The 22454-nt window shown below is 55.9% G+C and overlaps 4 protein-coding genes across 4 annotated transcripts; 2 read left to right on the top strand and 2 right to left on the bottom strand.

The window, feature by feature from the left end:
• Window positions 1-7846: 7846 nt before the first annotated feature.
• Window positions 7847-10141, bottom strand: BJ171DRAFT_587480 (Septin-domain-containing protein; the record flags this gene model as incomplete). Its single annotated transcript, XM_053114426.1, has 4 exons — window positions 7847-8845; window positions 9103-9554; window positions 9709-9765; window positions 10036-10141. The coding sequence occupies 4 exons, from the start codon at window positions 10139-10141 to the stop codon at window positions 7847-7849; spliced, it is 1614 nt and encodes a 537-aa protein (XP_052962311.1).
• Window positions 10142-14565: 4424 nt separating this feature from the next.
• Window positions 14566-15301, top strand: BJ171DRAFT_587478 (microsomal signal peptidase 12 kDa subunit-domain-containing protein; the record flags this gene model as incomplete). The annotated part of the gene is made up of 4 exons (XM_053114425.1): window positions 14566-14589; window positions 14732-14791; window positions 14909-14995; window positions 15167-15301. 4 exons carry the CDS (start codon window positions 14566-14568, stop codon window positions 15299-15301), a joined length of 306 nt encoding a protein of 101 aa, XP_052962310.1.
• A 330-nt stretch (window positions 15302-15631) lies between these two features.
• BJ171DRAFT_268078 (DHHC palmitoyltransferase-domain-containing protein) lies at window positions 15632-17596 on the bottom strand. The gene is made up of 6 exons (XM_053106791.1): window positions 17274-17596; window positions 17022-17071; window positions 16749-16894; window positions 16528-16667; window positions 16253-16360; window positions 15632-16157 (listed from the first exon to the last, which is right to left on the bottom strand). The coding sequence occupies exons 1-6, from the start codon at window positions 17571-17573 to the stop codon at window positions 15864-15866; spliced, it is 1038 nt and encodes a 345-aa protein (XP_052962309.1). The 5' UTR covers window positions 17574-17596; the 3' UTR covers window positions 15632-15863.
• A 317-nt stretch (window positions 17597-17913) lies between these two features.
• Window positions 17914-22362, top strand: BJ171DRAFT_268071 (uncharacterized protein). The gene is made up of 6 exons (XM_053106790.1): window positions 17914-19079; window positions 19391-19546; window positions 19727-19916; window positions 20149-20535; window positions 20763-21904; window positions 22048-22362. Exons 1-6 carry the CDS (start codon window positions 18342-18344, stop codon window positions 22093-22095), a joined length of 2661 nt encoding a protein of 886 aa, XP_052962308.1. The 5' UTR covers window positions 17914-18341; the 3' UTR covers window positions 22096-22362.
• The last annotated feature ends 92 nt before the right edge of the window (window positions 22363-22454 follow it).

The raw sequence follows: 22454 nt of genomic DNA, 5'->3' as shown, positions 1-22454 counted from the left end.
TTCCTGCCACCGATCCGGATCCGACGCCCCTCTCGACGTCGATCCCCGAGGAGTACAAGTCGTTTGGCTCAGTCTTCTCGAAGCAGGAAGCCGACTCGTTGCCCCCGCACCGGACGTACGACTGCCCGATCGACCTGGAGCCCGGCAAGACCCCCAAGTTCGGACCACTCTACTCCCTGTCAGAGCCCGAACTCAAGGCCCTTCGTGAATACCTCGACGACAACCTCGTCAAAGGGTTCATCCGTCCTTCGTCCTCTCCCGCCGGTTCCCCGATCCTCTTCGTCAAGAAGAAGGACGGCTCTCTGCGTCTCTGCGTGGACTATCGCGCATTGAACACGATCACGGTCAAGAATCGTTATCCCTTACCGTTGATCAACGAGATGCTGGACCGAGTCCGGGACGCGAAGGTGTTCACGAAGCTGGACCTCCGCGGGGCCTACAACCTGCTGCGTATCCGCGCAGGCGACGAGTGGAAGACGGCCTTCCGCACTCGTTACGGCCAGTTCGAGTACTTGGTGATGCCCTTTGGACTCACCAATGCTCCGGCCACCTTCCAGCACTTCATCAACGATGTCCTTCGTGAGGAGCTGGACAACTTTGCGATTGCCTACCTTGACGACATCTTGATTTACAGCGCTGACCCCACTCAGCATGCAAATCACGTCAAGCAGGTCCTGGCCAAGCTCCAGGCTGCAAAGTTGTACTGCAAGCTGGAGAAGTGCGAGTTCTCCAAGGACAAGGTCTCGTTCCTCGGCTACGTCATCTCGCCCAAGGGTATCGAGATGGAACGAGCAAAGCTCTCCGCCATTGTCGACTGGCCCGTCCCCCGCAATGTCTCCGACCTTCGCTCCTTCATTGGGTTCTCGAACTTTTACCGTCGCTTCATTGACGGATATGCCAAGATCGCCGGTCCGCTCACGCTCCTGTTCAAGAAGTCCCAGGTCTTCCGCTGGTCCCCCGACGCCCACAAGGCTTTCCAGTCCCTCAAGGAAGCCTTCGTCTCCGAGCCCGTCCTTGCGCACCCCGACCCATCCAAGCCCTTTGTCGTGGAGTCTGATGCCTCAGACTTTGCGATCGGATGCGTCCTGTCCCAGCGCGGCTCCGATGGCCACCTGCACCCGTGCTCCTTTCACTCCCGCACGCTCATGGATGCTGAACGCAACTACAGCATCTATGAGAAGGAGCTCTTGGCCATCAAGGAGGCATTCGAGGTCTGGCGACACTACCTCGAAGGCGCCCAACACCCAGTCCAAGTCCTTACCGACCACAAGAACTTGGAATACCTGGCGTCGGCCCGCATCCTCAACCAGCGACACGCCCGGTGGTCGCAGTTCCTGTCTCGGTTCGACCTCCGGATTCAATACCTCCCCGGTCCAAAGAACGGCAAGGCCGACGCTCTCTCCCGCCGCCCGGACTACGTCCCTCCGTCCGCACCTGTGTCCAAGGAGCCTCCCCCGTTGCTGCCACCTTCGGCGTTCGCCTGTGCCGTCCGTCGCTCCTCGGATGCAAGTTCCACTCGCCCTGTGGACTTGCTCAAGCTCATTGCCGAGGAGCAACCAAAGGACCCGTCCCTGGACCAGCTCCGCAACGATCCCAAGTATGTCCTGAAGGATGATCTCCTCACCTTCATGGACAAGATCGTTGTGCCAGAGTCGTGTCGAGTCCCCGTCCTCAAGTCATGCCACGACCCTGTCGCTGTTGGACATCCTGGCATTCGGCGGACCCGAGCACTGATCTCGAGGCAGTTCTGGTGGCCCTCGATCCGCAAGGATGTCCAGGCTTATGTCTCGACGTGCGACACTTGTGCACGCTCGAAAGTCCCTCGACATAAGCCGTTTGGATACTTGCAGCCCCTCCCGACGGCATCGCGACCCTGGTCTCTGGTGACGATGGACTTTATCACCGACCTCCCCGAGTCCAACGGCAAGACTTGCATCTTTGTCGTCGTCGATAGCCTGACCAAGATGGCCCACTTCCTTCCCTGTCGGTCCCTCCCAAGTGCCGAGGAAACAGCGTCGCTGTTCCTCGACAACATCTTCCGCCTCCACGGTCTCCCGGACAACATCGTCTCGGACCGAGGAAGCCAGTTCACCTCGCGGTTCTGGCAGGCCCTGTGCTCGGAACTCGGCATCAAGACCAGTCTGTCCACGGCGTTCCATCCCCAAACCGATGGACAGACTGAGCGGGTCAACCAAGTCATCAACCAGCATCTCCGCTGCTACACCTCGTACCAGCAGGATGACTGGGCGATGCTGCTCCCGCTCGCCGAGTTCTCATACAACAACCTCGAGCACACCTCGACCAAGGCCTCCCCGTTCCTGGCGACTTACGGCTTCAACCCTCGATTCGAGTCTCCGGTCCTTCCTTCCAGTCTCGATGTCCCCTCCGCGACCGACCGAGTCGAACACCTTCAGCACAACTTGGCGTTGCTGAAGGAGAACCTCGAGAAGGCCAAGGCGGACTACAAGCGCTTTGCGGATGCCCACAAGTCCGACGCTCCCAAGTTCGCTCCTGGCGATCAAGTCTGGGTCCTAACACGCAACATCAAGACCACCCGTCCAAGCAAGAAGTTGGACTACCAGCGCATCGGACCCTACAAGATCGTCGAAGCCATCGGTTCCCTCGCCTTCCGCCTCGACCTTCCCAAGGATCTCAAGATCCATCCGGTGTTCCATGTCTCCCTCCTCGAGCCCCACAAGTCGAACACCCTCCCCGGCCGCATCCAAGACCCTCCTCCGCCAGTCCGCGTCGACGACCACTTGGAGTATGAAGTTCAGGAGATCCTCGACTCCAAGCTGGTCCGCGGTAAGTTGAGCTATTTCGTTGATTGGAAGGGCTACTCGACTGATCATCGCAGCTGGGAGCCCGCCAACTACGTTAACGCTCCCGACAAGATAGCCGACTTCCACCGCCGGTACCCCGACAAGCCTGGACTTATTGTTCGTAGGAGTGGCCGTAGTTTGGGGAGGGGATGATGTGATGATCATGCACGTTGGGAACACGTGTGGACTGCTGCGCGTGATGCACCGTGAGTCATGTTTGTTTGTCTTGGCGTGTATTCCCTGATTGGCTGGCGCCGATGACTCTTACTTCGCCTCCGACTGCGCTGTGCTTCGCCCCTCTCGCTGGATGCTCCGCCTCCCTCGCACCCCCTTCTCGTCCCTCGTTTGTCGCTCCACCCTTCTCGCCCACTTTCGCCCTTCGGTTTCCCTCTTGGCTATAAAGCCCCTCCTTTCTTGCACCCATTTTGTATCTTCAGTTCGAACAACACTTGTTGTTATCTGATAAGTCGTAATATAGCTTATCGTTGTTCGCCAAGCACCTGGTCGTCCAGTGTCGTTGCTTGTCGTGGTCCTCACACCTTTGGAGGACCACACTCCGAATGCATCTTCCAAATTATCATTTGGGGTTGAGGATCACCAATATATAACGTGTGGTCAGGAAGATAAATGATGAATATCATCATTCTCCTTAGTGTATGTCACAAACAGGCCGTGCTACGCTGGTATGGAAAGTCCTATCACGTCAAGTTCGTTTTTCCCGAATTTCAAGGAGATTCATTGACGAATTCGCTAATAAATTCTGTGCTATTTAGAACTGACATGGTGAACATGGCGTAGGAATGACAATGGTGTGAAAATAGAATGGATTCAGCGTTCTGAAGATCAATAATCTTATACAGAAGTAATGAGTGGAAATATCACTTATTTAGCTTTCTCTTTCCGTTCCCATAATCGTCTACTTATACCTCCATCCTCAATATAGTATAGAATCGACCTCCGTCGGGATATAAACCACGCCATGATGAATGAAATATGAATGAATTCACTCATTTTTCTCACGGGGTAATAAGATTTGTGTCATGGCCAATATAAGCTTCTCTCGGATGTCAGGGCCTCGTCTTTCAATCAAGGTTAGAGTCCAAATTATTTGATGAATCATCAGAGCTTATCCTGGCAACGCGATCAGTTTACCATTCAAATCAAAGATATTTACCCACACAAATAAATGAATAACAAATTTCCACCCGTACTATATTAAGGGCATGAACATTGGGTATTCATAAGTCATGTCAGTTGAATGATTCCAAACAGCTTGCAGGATCACAACAATTGATTAGTGTTATGGACGCATACCATGATTGGGGGTGTGGCTCGGTAGTAGGTCATGGCCCCATGGACATCGTGGTTGATGGTGATCGAGATCAACTTGCATCATTCGTTAGATTAGTTCATTCGTTTCCTTTATTGATCACAGCGTGGCTTATCCTGTGGCTGAGCTCGATGACATGATAGATTAGATGGTCCTAGTAAAAATTGGGGAGCTCAGGGGCCAGAGGGAAAGCACATCCAGGGAATTATCATATCACTCCTCTGAGTTATAGAACATCACCCTCACGTACCTTGACATTTGCTCCCCAACCCTTCTCCTGCCTTCGTCCCGATTCCCACGCCCTGTCCGTGTCGTCAAGAGCCCGCCCGGTCTACTGACGCTTGATTCCCACGACCTGTTCCTGACAAATGGGAAACATTTGACCTGTATGGAAAGTCGGCAATTATCAGCTACCAAGGACCGATTTCGGATATTGACTGGATAGGTCAGGACAATATGGATATTTCTGGAAGATCCATTTCCTGACAAAGTCAGTCGAAGTTCACAGGTTTTCGACAACTCATCAACCTCTACTGCATTATATTTGAGTCTCATTTAGGGTTGACAAGCAGTTGATATGACGACCCAACCCGTTCACCCAATATCAAAGGAAGCCGAGTTCATCATTCCCGCCGCACTCGATTGACAATATCATCATTCTCCCCTCCTTCGAGTCAGAAAGTGAAAAAATCTATGGTGGTCAAACGACAGCAGATCTTTGGTCAACGGTCGTTTGCGAATTTGATACCATAAGGCTGGAAGTGCACCCGTTCTCTTGGATTTTATCAAGACTGGACAACGGGGCAAGCAGGGAAGTGCGCAAGAGTCCTAATGCAAGACTCGAACGTAGGGAGAGGAGCGGGGACTGGACTGGGACACAGAGTGTCAAGTGTGAAGCCAAAGTTTTATTCTAGATCCAAGGCTTAGGATACTAAAAATACAAAGTGGCAAGACGAAGGCAAAAGACAGAGGCTGGTCGGAGGGCTATTTATGCGAGCGCCAAGGATCGACGCTGCAGAGCGAGGGGGCAGGAGCGAAGCAGCGGCGGGGAGGGCGAAGCAGCGAGCGAAGCAGGTGGCGGCCGTGACTCGGGATCCGTGAGTCAGCGGGCGTCAGTGGCGGCGGCATGGCGGCGCCAAGGCGTCAGGCGGCGTCGAGGCGGCGTCGTGGGCGTAACCCATGACCAACAGCAAGGAAGCGGGAACGGAACACAGACAGCGCGCGTGCTGGCGGTAAGACAACAAGGCAGCACAGCGCGGGAAACAAACAAACAGAAGGAAGGGAAAGCACTAAGACAGGCAAACAGAAAGGAAAGGGCAAGGGTAAAGGAAGGAAGAGGGCAAAGGCAGAGGGTGTTCGTGACAGTTGACTCCATTCGGCTGAACTCAACTTCAGTGATTCAATCGTGACAGACCACCAGTCACTGCGTTACCTCGACACCAAGAAGAACCTGAGCCGACGCCAAGCGCGATGGATGGAGTTCCTCGCCGAGTACAACTACGAGGTTATGTACCAGAAAGGCAAACTCAATGTGGTGCCTGACGCACTGTCCCGACGCCCCGACTACCAATTGGCGTCACTGTACGAGTCGACTGTCAGTGTCGACAACACGATGCTGGATGTTGTCCGAGACAACATCACCAACGACAAACAGTTCGGAGAACTGTTCCGAAAGGTGTCTAAGCTCCCCAAGGATGACGAATCGTCCGAGTACACAGTGCGTGATGGTCTACTCCTCCTGATGAAGGACGGCCGTGTCTGTGTGCCGGACATTCCGTCGTTGAAGACCAATTTGCTCCAAGAGGTCCACGACTCGCCCCTCGCTGGACACTTTGGAGTCGAGAAGACATACGACCGACTGGCCAAGGTCACATACTGGCCTGGAATGAAGCGCACCGTCGAGAAGTACATCGAGTCCTGCCATACCTGCAAGATGGTCAAGTCACGCACGACCCGAGAGCAAGGATTGCTGCAACCCCTGCCTGTTCCCGACCGCCCCTGGACCAGCATGTCCATGGATCTCGTCACGCATCTACCGACGACCAAGTTGGACCACGATGCAATCGCTGTCGTTGTCGACAGGTTCAGCAAGATGGCACACTTTGTGCCGTGCCAGACGACATGCTCCGCGCCTGACCTTACACTGCTGTTCTTCAAGCATGTGTTCAAGCACCACGGCCTCCCAAAGTCCATCGTCAGTGATCGAGACCCCCGATTCACCTCCTTGTTTTGGACAAGTCTGTTCGACCATCTCGGCACCAAGCTGAACATGTCAACCTCGCACCACCAACAAACGGATGGACAGTCCGAGCGGACGATCCGCACCCTCGAGCAATACCTGAGGACATACGCCTCGACCAGCCAAGACGACTGGGACATACAGCTGAGTCATGCAGAGTTTGCATACAACACCGCCAAGTCGAGCACAACTGGCTTGAGCCCCTTTGAGGCGCTCTACGGATTCCAGCCTGATGTTCCCACCTCCTTGACACTGACCGAGTCCACAGCTGGATTGCCTCCCAAACCAAGTGCCTTTGTCAAAGATCATCAAGTCCGACACAAGATGATCGCCGATGCGCTCACGGATGCACAACAAGTGATGGCCCGATACTACGACCGTCGACACCAGGATGTCTCCTTTGAAGTCGGAGACCTTGTCTTCCTGGATGCCGACAACATCAAGATCCCCGATGCCCAGTCGAAGAAGTTGTTGCCCAAGTACCGAGGACCGTTCAAGATAGCGGCCCGACCCAGTCCCCTCAACTACCTGTTGGACTTGCCACCTGGAAGCAAGCTCCATCCTGTCTTCCATGTGTCCAAGCTGCGTCGCCACACGACCCGCAGTCCAGCACAATTCCCCGACGCCGACGAAGGTGTCCCGGACGACGCACCACTGGAAGACGATCTCGGACAATACTACACTCAAGAATATGAAGTGGAGAAGATCGTGAGGCACAAGAAAGTGGCTGATGGATCACTGCGGTTTTATGTCAAGTGGGTTGGCTACCCACACTTGGGCAATACATGGCAAACACTTCAGGATTTATTACATGTTCCCGTGGCGATTGTATTCTCGATAGCGTGGCACGCTCTGCGATTCCATGAACTCTGGATTCCCACTGCACTGTATTGCTGTGGTTTGTCCCGTCCACACGTTTATTCGAAAGTTCGACACATTATCGGGAAGTAAGGCAGGTACTTTCTGAACCTTCCTGTCTGCCAGAGTCTCCCTGCACTATCTTGAGCACTATCTTGACTTGCCCTATCCTGCCATGCTCTGTCTTTCTCTGGACCCATACCTCACTTGCCAACGGTGCGACGGTAGAGCGGACTTCCTCTCATCAGTAGCTCAGATTTACCTCGAATTGACTCCTTTGAGCTCTATTGCCCCTGTCCTTCCTGGGCCTACTTTTCCAGTTTGCGCTGGAATCTCACCAGCCACGAGCCTGACACTTGCTGGTCTGGAATTTGTCCACTCATATGTCCAATAATATGATGTGAGGCTTCATTTACATACGCGACGATGTTCCTGGCAGTCAATGGCCACCAAGGAGATCGACCAAATGTATTCCAGATTTTCCTCCCAAACCACCCAGAACCCTTGGCTTCCTCACCCATGATTGCAGCGGACGGAACGGAGCCTGTTTCATTATATCTTCCGGCCATGCGGTACTATGACATCCAGCTGCAGGGTTCAGTGCCGAGTCTTGAACCACTTCGCCAATCCCTCGTTGCCCTTTTGCTTGGCCTCGAGTCTTGCACGGGCTTCTTCTTGCAGGCGGCGGAATTCATCCTCCTGACGGCGACGCTCCTCCTCTTCCCTTGCCTTTTCCTCAAGAGCAGCCTTCGCCCTCAGTATCTCATTCTCTCGTTTTGCTTCGAACAAAAGTCGTTTCTCCTCCTGGGCTCTCTGATTCTCGATAAGCAATTTTCGCTCGGCTTCCTCTTTTTCAATCAGGACAGTCCTCCACTTGACAAAGGTCTCTGCTGTCCAGTATCGTATTTCCGGGAGAGATTGGAATAGAAGCAGCTTCTGGAGCGTCTCCAGCTCGCTCAAGGGCCCGGGATCCTCGTTCATGATGGCATAGTTGCTGATTGCAAATGGGACAGCCCCGGGCAGCTGATTGCGGGCAAGCACCAGGAGTTCCCACATTTCGAGGCCGAATCCAAACACGCGAATGCCGGCTCGACCGAGTTCCGACAAAATCTGTGTCTTGAGCTGGAAAAGTTCGTTCTTGCGCATGGCATCACACTTCATGATCACAGGAACGATCGTGACAACCGACGACAGACGTCGCATAAATTCAATGTCCACAGGCTTCAGGCGATGCAGGATGCCATAGAGACAGAGATCTACATGATTGGAGCCCCCAGTTCCGGATGTGATGAAGCTGATAATGCTCTTGCTGGACGGGTTCTGTCGAGAAAAGAACTGATCGGTGCGCTGAAACTCCTTGTCGTGATACTCGATTACGGGGTCGATTGTGGCCAGGGCGTTGATATAGGAGCCAAAGCCGGGTGTGTCGACGAAGCACACGTTTTGCCGCTCTTCATTTGGACGCTCCTCATCAGCCGATATGGTCGAGCCTCGAATCTCGCGAATCGCGAGCCTGGGGTCCATTTCAAGATACGATATTGTTGGTTCTCGGGAAGCAAACTGATTCATCTCGAGAAAGCTGTCGATCAAGCGCGTCTGCAGCAATTCGATGGATTGATTGGCCGGCCAGAATTGTTTGGTCAGTTTGGACGCTCACATGCACATGTGGACAGCCCTGATAGCACTAGTTGTCCAACCAACGCTCGTCACCAACCCAGACGCTTTCGTCAAGCCCTCAAGCCCCTGGATCAAAGATTAGCAGCTGCTTTCATCTGTTCGGGAGCTGTCCCACAGACGTGTATGCAGCGGCCGAGCTTTCGGTCGTCTTGGTCTCATTCTTTCATTTTACCCACCTTTCCGATTCCAGAATCACCGGTGACCGATATTTTGATTGTTCCAATATCATTCGGCGCCCGCTCTCTGAGACTCCTAAGCCTAATCGTTTCCTCAAGACGCTTGACGACAAAGTCCTTGCATTCCGAGTCAGACATCTGCGTAAACTTTGGGGGCATCACAACGGTGTTGGTGACAGGCTCGGTCGGGACGCTTCGGTCGGAGCTGCTGTCAGCCATGTTGGACAAGCTGCCAGGCAGACTCCTATTCGCCGTCATGTTCAGATTGTAGTTAGAGGTTCGGATGGCGCTTATAGGGTTGGTGAAATTGAAGGTCGAGCCGGTTCCCACTCCGACATGGGCTTGTATGGGTGTCTGGGGGACGGAGCTCCGACTGCTCTGCGATGAGATTCTCGGGAAAGGCAGGGGCGGATTGGCAGGGTTGTCGATCTGGGCGCCGGCCGGGACGATGACTGCGAAGCGAGGAAATCATGGGTCACTATGCGATCGTGGGTTCAAGGTTCACGGAGTAGCCTCGATGCCCTGGCATATTCGCATGGGCTTGCTCGATTGTCTGTCTCCCAGCAGCCTCCCCTGTCAAGCCCCTCCCTGCATTACTGCACTCACAGTTGCCGGAGACCAACCCAGAGCGGAAGTTGCTTTGGTTAATGGCATTGGCCCAACCTGAACAGAACAATTCCACCAAGAGGCAGTTAGTGCATCCGGCGCAGGCCACAGCATGCAGACGGGAGATCGGGATCGAGGAGCCAGGCCGCAGATCGATATTGGAAGGAGGGCGGCCCGCGGTGAGCGGCAGATACAACAGGGCCGGTTGCGATGCCTTGACGGAGGACAGAATCCTTGCGTTGGCTTATGATCGGAGGCTTGCAGTCACTCCTCTCGGCAGTGCGCCGCTCCCTGACGATGCCCCGAGACTTGCGACCGGCTGCGTACCATCGTCATAGAATTCGGTCAGAGCCAGAATGTCGCCTGCGTTGAAGGCCAGCTCGTCCGGGCTGTTTGGAATGAAGGATGCGATCGCCTGATACTTGTGGGACATTTCGGTGGCAAGATGAGGTTCTCGGGAAGGGTCCCGCAGGCAAGGGCGGCAGCTCGATGGGCGGCAGCTCGGCGGGTGACAGCGCTGGAGCCCGTGCAGGAGAAGGAGCCGCTTTTGCCTTGGGCGTCGAGGGGAGAGGGGAGAGGGGAGAGGGGAGAGGGGAGGGGCGAAACACGCATCGAGCGGTTGTGCGACCTCCGTTTCGGGCAGCCGCTGGCGTGGTTGGGCTTGCTTCCGCCGAGCCCGTGGGAAGCTGGTGAGCCAAACGAAAGGTGGCTAATCGATGCGATGGCGGGTCGGAACGGCCAAGTCGGTCTGAATGTCCAGAAAGCCGGAAAGCCAAAAAGCCGGACTGGTCCTGGTTGGCGTGCCTCACCGGAGCTGGGGCGCTGGTCGGGTGACCCCAACAGCGCGGGCGCCTGGGTATTGCGAATCAGCCGCGTCCAATCCGCGGCGCAACTCTGGCAACGGCCACCGTCTTCAGCTCCCAAGACATGAACAAACGGGACATGGCCTGCGTCGAGCATAGTCGTGTGCAATGAATCGATCACCCAGGCATCTGGGGACTGCGGCGTCGCAGCGCAGCGCAGCGATGGCTGTATTCAGGACCCAGACAGCCCTGGACCAGAACCGGGTGTGCCATTGCGTTTTGAAAACACTGTATTTTGGGCGGTTCTTTGCCCGTGACCTCGGGTTCGTGAGCTCGTCACGACTCTCTACTCTTCGTAGTAGGGCGGAGGATCAAGAGGCTCGCCCGCCAATATATCAGCAACCTCAACGTACCCTCGTCGGTCGGCCAAATCAAAGACCGTGGCCCCTTCCCTGTCCCGAACATCCAGATTGGCCCGCTCTCTCATCAGGGCGCGAACTACTCTAATGTTGTTGTTCGACACCGCATAGAACATCGGGGTCCAGCCGTCCCGGTCAAGTGCATCTTTGCCGCCGCCGCCGTGGAGCAGCAGCGGGATGATGTCCGGGTGATCGTTGCGAGCCGCCAGGTGCAGCGGCGTTCGCCGCTGGGCATCGCACACATTGGGGTCCGCCCCGTGGGAGATCAGGATCTTGCTCATGCTGCTTGAGCCGGAAGCAGCAGCATAGTGCAAAGGCGACCAGCCGTCCTTGTCCTGGGCATTGACATTCGACCCTGCCTGGAGCAGGAGGCTGAATGCTTCGCTGTACTCCTTCTTTGTGGCGTGATGAAAGGCCGTCTTGCGCTCGTCGTCGACAGCACTTGTCAATGCGACGGTACAGCCCGTGAGGTTGCCTTCGCGCAGTAGGCGCTTGACGACATCGCTTCGGTTGCTCATCACAGCAAGGTGCAGGGCCGTGCAGCCATCGTCGCGAGCACAGAGTAGATTCGCACCGGCGAGCAAGAGCATCTCGACAATCTCAACCTCTCCGTCTCCGGCAGCCACATGTAAGGCACACGACCCGCTCTGATTGATGGCGTTGACATCGCAGCCAGCATCGATCAATAGCTTGCTGATGGCTATACGCTGTTTCTGCACAGCAATGTAGAGAGGGGTGTGCCGGCCGTTGTCTCCTGCATTCAAACTTGCTCCGGACTTGATCAGGAATCTGACGAGGCCCCAGTGCCCGTTGAGGGTGGCGAGATGCAAAGGCGCATACCCGTCATCCTTCTGTGCATTGTACTGTGCTCCGTTGGCAATCAGCAGCCTGCTGATATCCAGGCGTCCTCCTTTGCAGGCCTGTATGTGAGCACAGTATCCAGTTTTGAAAGAATTGGCAGTTCATTAGCATAGGTTGCCGGCATTCGGCGGCCGCAAAATAGTGTCAAATATCAAGCGGCAAAATCAATTGGCGGGCATGTCAGAACGTGGCAGTGTGTGGCAGTATGTGGCAGTAAGGTCTGAGTCCAAACAACATGACAGCCATCACGCTGTGCGCACAGACGCTTGAATTCGATAACGTGATCCGCAAACCCACCTGATGGAGAGCCGTCCAGCCCCCTTTTGTTCTGGCGTTGACGTTGGATCCGGCCGAGAGCAAGGCTTGGACGGCAGCTGCATTGTCGCGCATGACCGCAAAGTGCAGGGTGATGTAATCGTCTTCTTCTTTGATATTTGGATCCGTTCCAGCGTCGAGTAACATCTTGACAGCATCAATGTGATCAGACTCCTTCAGCGACAAATGGAGCGCAGTCATCTGTGAGGATTTCTCCTGTCGGTTCAAAAACTCGGCTGGGTTTGGTCGGCTCTTGTTTGCCTCGATCAGCAACGACGCAATATCAAGGTTGGCACCCGAGATGGCGACATGGAGCGGTGTCCGGCCCTCGTTCTCGAGCTGATCGATATCAGCCCCGGCCTGCAAAAGCATCACCACAATATCAAGGTTGTCGTTGTGGGCAGCTAAATGCAAGGGAGTCCATCCATCGGATTTTTTGGCATCTGGGTTGGCCCCGGCTCGGAGGAGGAAGGCGACGACGTTGTTTCGCTCGCTTCGGGAGGCCAGATGGAGAGAGGTCCTGGACATATCGACAACAGCGTCAGCAAATGAGCACGCTCAATGTGAACGACCTCGCACACGCGATATGTGCATCGAGATGACCGCTGGGGAGGCGCTTGAGGCAGAGAAAGCATCGGGGTGCAGTGTCTGCTCAACGAGAAGCGATTTCCATCGAGCCACGAACAGACCATTCATCGTCGCCTTGGCATCACAGTTTTGGACATCCCAGCGTTCGTCAAAGAGAGATTTTGATCTGGTTTAGCGAATCGCGATACCGAGATAGACTTGGCCGCTCCCTCACCCAATTCCCATCGAGGACCAGGGCGAACGACCAATTGGCAGGTCCGTGCCCAAACAAAGCCAACCTCTCGAGAGGAGCCCTACCTGTGCAGTCCACGTCTACTTTTGCGTTGCTCACCAGGACCTTGACAACCTCGGTATGGCCGTTCTTTGCGGCGAGGTGAATCGGTGCCCACTTCTCCGTCGTTCGGTCGCGCTTGGAGGGGTCGGCTCCGAGCTTGAGGAGCACCCGCACAATGTCAGCATGTCCGTTTTCGCTTGCATGATGCAGTGCGGTCCGGCCGGTTTTGCTCAGTACGGAATTGACGTCGATCAGAGGGCCCTTTGCCCCGATTGACGACGGCGACAAGGAAAGGGAGGGAAACAGATCCGGACTGCCATTCGGACTACACTTTGGACTGGGGGGCCTCGGCTCGAACACGCTTGATTCCAGAGCATCGCCGACATTGCCGGTATCGCCAGCATCGCCGACATTGCCAGCATTGCCAGTATCGCCGGTATCGCCGGTGTCGCCGGTGTCGCCAACGGAGCCTGCATGGTCGCCAGAGCACCCAGCGGGAATCGCTGTGTTTCTTGGCGGGTCCAAAGGAAGAGCGAAGTTGCTGGGAACGTCGATTGGCGTAAAGGGCAGCGAGCGGACATTGAGCAAGGAACACACTTGCTCAATGTGGCCATTCTTGACAGCTTGCTTGAGCGAAATGAGCTCCGCCGTGATCTCGTTGTCGAGCTCGTCGTCGCTTCCCTGTGCTGGGTTGTTGTCGGCACTCGACGTAGCTTGCGCAAAGAGCTGACTGAGGTCCAGAGGCATCGCTTACAAAGGAGATCCGCCAGTGGTATGGAGAGAGACAGTAGTGCGATCGGACGAGAGCCAGAGCCAGGGCCAGAGCCAGAGCCAGAGCCAGAGCCAGAGCCGGGACAAGGGGGAGAGGGGCGGATGGAGGCTTCGGATACGACTGACAGAGTGGCGACCGAACGGGCAGCCACGAATTTGCGGATGCTAACAAATGGTCGGCCGTGCCTTGCAAATAAGTCTCGGAGGGTGGGTCGAAATCGTGACGGTGCGTGCAGATGAGGGCAAGACGGAGATGGACGGAGAGGCTCGATGAAGCCAACGAGGCTCCTGGTCCGAAGCAGCCATGTCTCGAAATGGACACCGCCTCGGCGTTGTGCGATCGAGACGCGCAGGCCGTGGTGTTCCTGTGCAGGAAATGCTGGGCAGAGAACGAGCGACGACCACAGGCAGGGCTGACGAAGGGACGAGAAGCATGCTCAGCGACCCGGGAACGAGTGCTATGGAATATGGGTGATCGATGCAATGGGTAGCGGGAGAAAGCCACTCCCGGTGGGAACAGACGACCGGCCACCGGAGCAGCGTCTCTATCGAGAATGTTCAGGCCAAACAAAGACGAACAGTTACCATTTTCCGACCGATCGACAGCCGTTGACAACCGGCCATGCGGTATATTTGATGTTGGATTCACTACTACTCAGGTATTGATGTTTGGCCACTGTGTAGTCGGTCCAAGTGTCGATTGTCGATTCCGGCGCTGGTTGAGGCGATGGATGCAACGCTCACATGACCTCGAATGCCATTTGCGACGACCGAGCTTTGGAGCGCTGGTTTGCATTCTCCGCTGCCATCGATCTGCACCGCCAAGATGTTTTCGCTGCTGGACTACATGGTGCGGTCTTGCCTCTGGTGCATGTGGTGCATCTGGGCTGCGCGAGGGCTGCGACAGCCTCTCATGTCGGCTTTCTCCTGCACAAGTCTGCCGGTGTGGTCCCTGCCTGATCGACTGACTTTCCACCCACCCCTTGCGGAAGGACTATGAGGGCCAAAAGAAGGTCGAAACCATCTCGGTAGCGATGCTGGCGTCCACGGCGGTAAGACACGCAATCGCATGATCTCTTCGGGAGATGGATCTGCTTCCAATGGCCCTGTCGTAGGCAAGCGACCACATGGATACATAGTAATTGCCTTTCTCGCTTGCGATGCACAAGGTCGTTGGGTTGGTCGTTGGGTTTCTGCGACAGTCCGTTTTGGGGCTCTCCATCATCAACGCCGTTGGGCTTTTGCTGACTTTTCTGGTGAGTCTAAGCGACTTATCGTGACCCGGTGCCCTCCGCATAATCGAGCCAAACCATCACTGCTGAGGCATCCCTTGTCTAATGCGGCAGCGATCGCCTATGCCCACTCCAGAGAACTGACAACAGCCATTCCCGATTTGCCCGGCGGGTGCATTGGTATCTCTGTTTCAGGTGACGCTTCCCTCTTGGCCCACTTTTCGAAGCCATCCGGTCAAATGGCTTCCACGGATCGAGTCCAAGGCGGAATCCACCGCTCCAGCACCAACAACCGACTGGCTGTCGCGGATTACCAAGATTCTGTTCTGATTTTCTATACTCAGAGCCATGGCGAGCTTGGCCGGCCACTGCCAGGAAGAATATCTCCCGCCAACGCCACGAACAATAAACCTGAGCAAGAATCGCATTCGGTCAATATCTGAAATGCGCTGACCACGTTTGGGTGCATACAACAGAGATGGACGGATTTACATCCTGTTCAGAACGAAACGGGACAGTGCCATCTATATTCTTTTGCATCAAGAACCGCCTGCTGTTGGTTTGAGGTGCACAGGCTTGAGATGGAATGCATTCGACCATCAAGTCGGGTTGAACGAGTCGCTTGGTCTTGGGCGTCTCTGGTGATGGTGGGGATGTTCAAAGTACTTGGTGAACCTGGGTCTCCGTGGACTTGATGAGTATCCCTTCTCTTCCCTTCCCTCCACAAGAGATATTCAAAGGATAACCACAGTTCCAGTCTGGTTGGACACGCTGCTCGGCCGTGGTGAATGTGTGTATTCAGGCGCGGGAATCAACAACAACCCTGGCTCAGACCAGGGCGGCCCTTTTCGAACAGAGTAAGCTCTAAGCTTGGCAGCTCAAGTCGACCGGCTCAGCTCGGCTCGGTCCGCCCCACAAACGGCTCCTCAGCTACAGGGCTGCGGCTGTTGTGGCTCTCAATCACAGAGTCCTCGAGTATTGCTATCGGATAAGTGTAGGGATCGCCCTTCATGCGTTGAGGCAGCAACCAGAGCCAGATGTTGTCACCGAGAATGGCCTTGATGTTTTCAAAGTAGCCGATGTGAAACGGGTGCCGCAGCTTGGAAACCTTGCCGCTCTTGGCGAAACTGAACTCGTCCTTCTCCAGACACTCGATTGTAGTTTGGTTGGTTACCAGATAATGGAGCTGTTGCCAATAAAAAAAGTGTCAGCAACGAATCGTCGCGGCCAAGGGAAGGACACTCCGGACCGCTCATCGATACAGCCTCCATAGGAGCAAACCTGAGTCGAGGTCAGCATCACGACGATGGATGTGAGAGGAATCAGAACCAGCAGGTTGATTCCCGCAATCAAAAGTCTTAGGCCCTCGTCGGGTGGATCTTTAGAGCCCTGTATCGACACCCCGAGGGAGGAGCAGAGAACAGATCGAATCAGCGTTGGTGATAAAGTCATAGATCGGTATCATGGGAACATTCCGGCGGTATTCAGAGGTATTGCGTCTTATGAGCCAAGGAAGCCGCTATATGATCTTCGGACGACATGTGGCCTCGGCCTACCTTGGCAAGATGCTGAAAGACACTTGCAAAGAAGCCCCACATGTACTGAACCACAAATGCCAGACACATCGTGCAGCTGAGCGACGCATAGACCAGAAACCGCACGAAATGACCTTGATTATAGAAGCCCACGCAGTTTTCTGTGACGACGATAGGTTAACGTGTGCTTCTGGGATGAGGGTCGGTGATTTTGCGGTGGTTCGCAGCTCCCAAAGCCCTACCAATCCATGGGCAGTGATGATCCATCCGCAGGATGCAGCTCCGGCACTGGCGGCAATGATGGGCTCGTGGGGGTTTGAAGACCGAGCAGGTTTTGCAGAAACGCGGGCGACTATCTGAATCCGATTTGATCTCGACGTAATGTTCGCTGCGAGCAATAAACGGTCAAAAGTCATAGGGTATCGGGCAGCCGTTTGCTGGTCGACAGGCAACGAAATCGGGAAATTGCGCATTGGATGCCGACTGATCCGATGCCGCTAGCACCGCGAGCCTACCATGTCGGGTCGATCGTACCGAAGCCCTCAAGGCCTGCTGGCTCCCAGCTCTTTGGGGAGCAAGGGCACGAGCATTGTTGGCGAAAACGAACAGTCAGCATGATGTGCCGTGTGGGATTCGCCAAGGCAGCGAGCAAGAGCCAGCGGATTTGACAGCCTCGGCACCGAAGCAGACCTGGCTGAAGCGACCCCTTATCTACAGGGGCGCAACGATGACATCGACTCTGGCCAGTGGCATGAAAACGACCCTACCCGATCGACGGATCCCGGATGCGTGAAGACACAGAGGACATAGTTGCATAGCACCATTGCGACACATAGATTGAATCCAACCAGGGCGACGAATCGAGTCCAGCCGGTCGAGCGGAACCAATCCCCCAGGACGAAGCGCTGGGTGGACACCGAGAGGAGAACGATGCCAACAAGCACGCAGAGAACCCACGGCGACAGCAGCTTCCCGAGCGCAGCCGAGGCCGCAGGTCTCAGAGCGAGCCTCGTCGAGCCAAAGGAGACGATGCGCGGCAGCCGGATCATGGGGCTTGGCCGGATCATGGAGCCTGGCCGGAATGACAGAGACCAAGGACAGGTCGCTGGTGGTGGCGGGAAGACGACGCCGTCGTGCGCAGTCGACGGCACACAGCGACACAGCGACACAGAGAACATGGCCGGCAAAGGGGCACCGAGCACACAGCGACACGCGCCTCGCGTGCAGCGCGTGTCTGTGGAACGCTCTTTCCAAAACAGGTCGTTCTCTCGCCCGGCTCTCGCTCGGCTCTCGCCCGCCCTTCTCGGTGGATGCACAGCGGCCCGAGGCCGTCTCGCTCTCGCTCTCGCCGCCGCCGCTTCCTTCTGGTAGATCGCCTTTGGTCCTCGTTCCTGGAATCGCTCGGCTCCTTCGTTCATCTCCTTCGTACATCCCCCGTCCCGCTCAGGCATTCCGCCCTCCCCTCGCCCGGCCTCAACGGCCTCCCACCCTTCCGCCGCCTCTGACCGTCGCTGGCCATCGGAACGACGCCGGCGAGTCGCTACCCTCCCTCCTCCGAATCTGCCAGCCGTCTGCCTCTGCTTGTCTGCTCAACAAAGCCCTCCGCAACCGGCCCGTCGGTGTCTGCTGCCCCAATAGACCGGTCAATCTCTTGTTGGCTCTTCTTTGGCCTGAAATCTTGCCAGAGCCTCCAAGCGTCAGTTTTCGACCTGATCCTGTGCTGGATCATCTCCCTTGGCCCTGGCACCGGCTTCACCAGTCCCCAAATCCCATCCGCCTCTCCCCCCCCCTCGCCAGCCACACATCCGTCCTCGAACGAGCCGTCTCACTCCGCCATGCAATCGACGCTCCAGAACAACCAGCTGTACTACTCACAGCAACAACAACACTACCACTCGGCCCACTATGACTATGGATATGACGATGATGAGCACGATGAGCAGGATGAGTACTACGACGACGAGCGCCAGTTTTACTCCGAGGAAGAAGAGGACGAAGAAATCGACTTTAGTCTCGTCTACGCCCTCTATACCTTCGTCGCCAACCTCGAGGGCCAGGTTTGTGTCCTCAAAGGCGACTCACTGGATCTGCTCGACGACTCCAACTCTTATTGGTGGCTGGTAAAATGCATCAAGACCGATGAAATCGGCTACATCCCCGCCGAGAACGTCGAGACCCCTTACGAGCGCCTGGCTCGCATCAACAAGATCAAAAACGTCCGGCTCGCCTCGGTCCAGGCCCAAGATCTGTTGCCTGCGGCTCCAGACGGATCCAAGCCCAAGCGCAACATCTTCTTTTCGGAGCAACTGGTCGACTACTTCCAGGAAAGCGACGACGAATACTACGAAGAAGAAGACGAAGCGGAGGGCATGGGCTTCTCCGAAAACACGTTTCAACCGGGCATGCACGCCGGTGGATCCGACACCACATCCACAGCCAGCTCAGGGGGCATCCTGGGAGGAGGCATGTTTGGAAGCAAAGATCCCCAGCACTCGCCCTCGGCAAAGCACACCCCGGCTCCGAGCCAGAAAGCCGCCAAATCTAGTGGCTGGAGCGGACGCGGTCTATTGCAGGTGTGTGGACCGGTGCAGCCTTTGTTTCGAGGAGCTATGGTGACGTTTACGTGCGCGCCGGCAGCACAGTTCGCTCAGGTCCTAGCCGACCGCACCTCCTCGACCGTGGCACCGATGATGGAAGCGCGGCTATGTGCCGTCGACGACCAGCGTTTGAAACAACCCAACGGACATATCATGCTTTTTCTGTACTCATCCTGTCTCTCAATCTCTAATCTCCCTTGATGTGCGACGCCACGCCATGCTCTCACGCAATCTGCTATGCAATTCGTCCTTATCATGGTGCTCGACCCGGACTTTGTTGTGGATAGCGAATACTCGGTAAAAACAAAAAGGACAAGCTCTCGAACGAGTCCCTGGCTGTGTCCGACGACCGGCCAATGTCCGGCATTGTCTCCCGAACCGAACATGCTCTGCAGAACCAGGAGGTTCTCGCGGCCCAAAACAATGCCACTCATCAGGAAGAGGTCAGCCACGTTCTCTCCACGCACATGCCCATACTGGCCCCGTTCCCAGGGACTCGTTGGCAAACCATCCACTCCGGCTGAGCGAATGCGGCTAGCTCTCTCATTCTCTTATTCTCTTATTCATTGCCGCTGCGCTGTCTGTGCTTACAAATCGGTATCGCTCTCGTCTTGGACTGCTAGGTGCCGGCGACTGAGCCCATCACTGTCCTTCGTATATATGCCGGCAATGTGGATCTCAAAGCCACGTTCAAATCCGTGGCTCTGACCAAGGACTCTATGAGCGTAAAGCAGGCTCTCGAGGCATCCCTGAGGCGATTCCGTGTTCCAAATACGGGCGACTACTACCTGGCTGTGCTGCACATGGATTCACGTGAGTATCGATTCGGTGTGCCCTCGTGCGGCCAGGTACCTTCTGTGCGCTTGGCTTAGCAACGATTTAGTGCGCGGGTAGAAAGTTATCGAAGAGCAGGTAGCGAAAGAGCAGCATTGGGTTGTTGGTTTTTTGTTTGAATGTCCCTTTGCCTTGCTTGGAACCGGACCTGCCTTGTTTCGGAGTCGATTTCTTCGTGACCGGCTGATTTGCGTTTGGATGCCTTCCACAGAGGAGAAGGCTCTTCAGGACGACGAAGACATCCACAAGATCCTCGATAACCTGCGAAACAGACATCTTCCTGGCATCGGCGATAGCAGCCGCGTCGCACACGCCGTTGGCACGCACGGTCGTGTGTCGTCGGTACGCATGAACGACGACAATATCATCAAGTTCATCATCAACAAAAAGCTCAATATCCTGCACAACAACAACCATCTTGTCCGCATTTATATGTACGACTCCTCCGACCCACATGGCAAAATGCGCTCGTACAAGACCATCCCGATTACCAATGATATGCTGGTGATGGAGGTCATTGAGGTTGCCAAGAAAAAGTTCAAGGTCGGAGCCAACCAACAGGTCAACTATCATCTTATAGCCCGAGTCGAAACCGAAGGTGCGAACTCGGGTGGACTGGCAGAGTGACCCTCGATGATGCTGTCAACGTTGACGCGCGACCGACTTGCATGCTGAGGCATCCCGGGCCGCCTTCCTTGGTTGGGAAGGCGGGTCCTGCGGAGAGCTCCCCCCTCCTCCCTGGACGGCATGCCATTTCAAACAGAGCGGCGTTCGCGATGTTGATACTGATTCTCACTCGGTTTCTGTCATTGCTGCACCTGTCAGAGCTACGCTTGGTTCCGCAAGAGCCCATGCAACCTCTCTTCGAGGCCGCTGGCAAGATTGAATTTGTGCTGTGGCCAGAGTGGACAGGCTCGGGCAGTGCTCCGGAGAAGAACGAGACCCGCAAGATCAGCGATACAGACGAGATTGCAAACCTGATTGCCTCCAAGCCCAGCTTCCTACAGGAGGTGCCCAACAGCTCTTCGGCAGCCTACATTGCACCGATGCCCTCGGAGACCGTCAGTATGTCGAGAACAGGATCGGGCTCGTCACCGGGCTCGAGCCCCGCCATCGCCGCCGTCGGTCCAACTGCATCAACTATTCCCGCCCCTGCTGTAGCGAGTCGACAGAGCTCCCTTGCCCCCAGCGAGCCCGCCGAACCATCACCTTTGACCCTCCCCCCGAATGGAGTCGACCCCTCTGCCTATGCTCAAAACGATGCAGCCGACGCCGCTGGTGGCCCACTATCGCCGCGACGCAGCCACCTTCCCCCGGATGGAGCAAGCGTGCGTGTGGTGCAGCCACAGCATGCCATCGTCAAGCCCGTCCATGTAGTACCACAGCCCACGCGGGTCGGCGTTGTTCAGCCCCAGCTCACTCTGCAACCGGCTTCGCCTGGCGCTTCAAGCTTGAGCCCGCCGTACTCGTCCGAGCCCATTGCCATCGATCACACCGGATACGTGTTCCCTCCACCGCAAAGCAGAGCCGGCGGTCAAGACTCCCAGCTCGACTCGATGGAGCGGAAGCCGCATCGTCCGCCAAGCTTTGCATCGCTCAAAGAGATGTACAACGGTATTGAGGCGGATATTGATCAGACTCTGGCCCAGAACCAGCTCGAGCGCGAGAATGAAAAGAGGAAGAGTCTCAAGGCAGCCGTGACTGCGGGCATGGAGCTGGGCTTGTCGACCTTTGTCCACCATGCCGTCCAGAACGGATCGCCATCGGACAAGTCGTCGGATCCGTCATCCTCCACCCCAACGGATCTGTCGGAGCCGGAGAAACTGTCTTCCGCCGTCCAAGGCCGGAGATACAGCATTTCTGCGCGTCGCCCCAGCCTGCGTCTCGACGGCACCGTGCCCCTGCCGATGTCCGAGGCTGGCGAGTGGTTCCGGGACACCGACCTGATGCTCAACACCATGATTAGGGTAGGTCCACGGGCATGCTTGCGCGGCCCTCTTGATTCGTGTTCCGTCGCCACCTCCGTGGCATCCTCAGGCGCTGTGCGGTATGACTGCCCGATTAACCATGCCCTCATGCCCCCCCCCGCGTTGCCCTTCTGCACCTTTAGGATCTTGACAACTTCTGCGCCTCGTCGCTGGCGTTGTTCAGTGACTAAGCATCCTGACCAAACTCTTGCGTCCCCAGGGGACGGATGCGGATATCTGCCATCGCCTTGCCTTTGAGCATATTCACGGAGTGACCCTGTTTTCTCGCTTCTATTTGCCTCCATTTCGTACTCTCGTACTGAGCTCCGCCCTGTCAGCCCCTCGTCTCTTTGCTTTGTGGCAATCTGTGGTTTTTGTACTACGCGGTTACCCTTTCTTCCTCTTTCTTGCTTGGGCCAATGTATCTCTCAATAATGGATCCTGCTGCTTCGTTGCTGTTGCGCGCCGCCCGTGGTGCTTTGCGAGCGAGGAGAGCACTGTGGTGCTTTCGGGCTCAGAGAGGGAAGATACACAGCGGGCCAGAGCCCGT

The sequence above is a fragment of the Polychytrium aggregatum genome, assembly GCF_025602895.1.
Source record: "Polychytrium aggregatum strain JEL109 chromosome Unknown BJ171scaffold_65, whole genome shotgun sequence".
NCBI classification, from domain to species: domain Eukaryota; kingdom Fungi; phylum Chytridiomycota; class Chytridiomycetes; order Polychytriales; genus Polychytrium; species Polychytrium aggregatum.
Note: the sequence above shows the minus strand (reverse complement) of the source record. Positions and strands in the feature narration are given on the sequence as shown.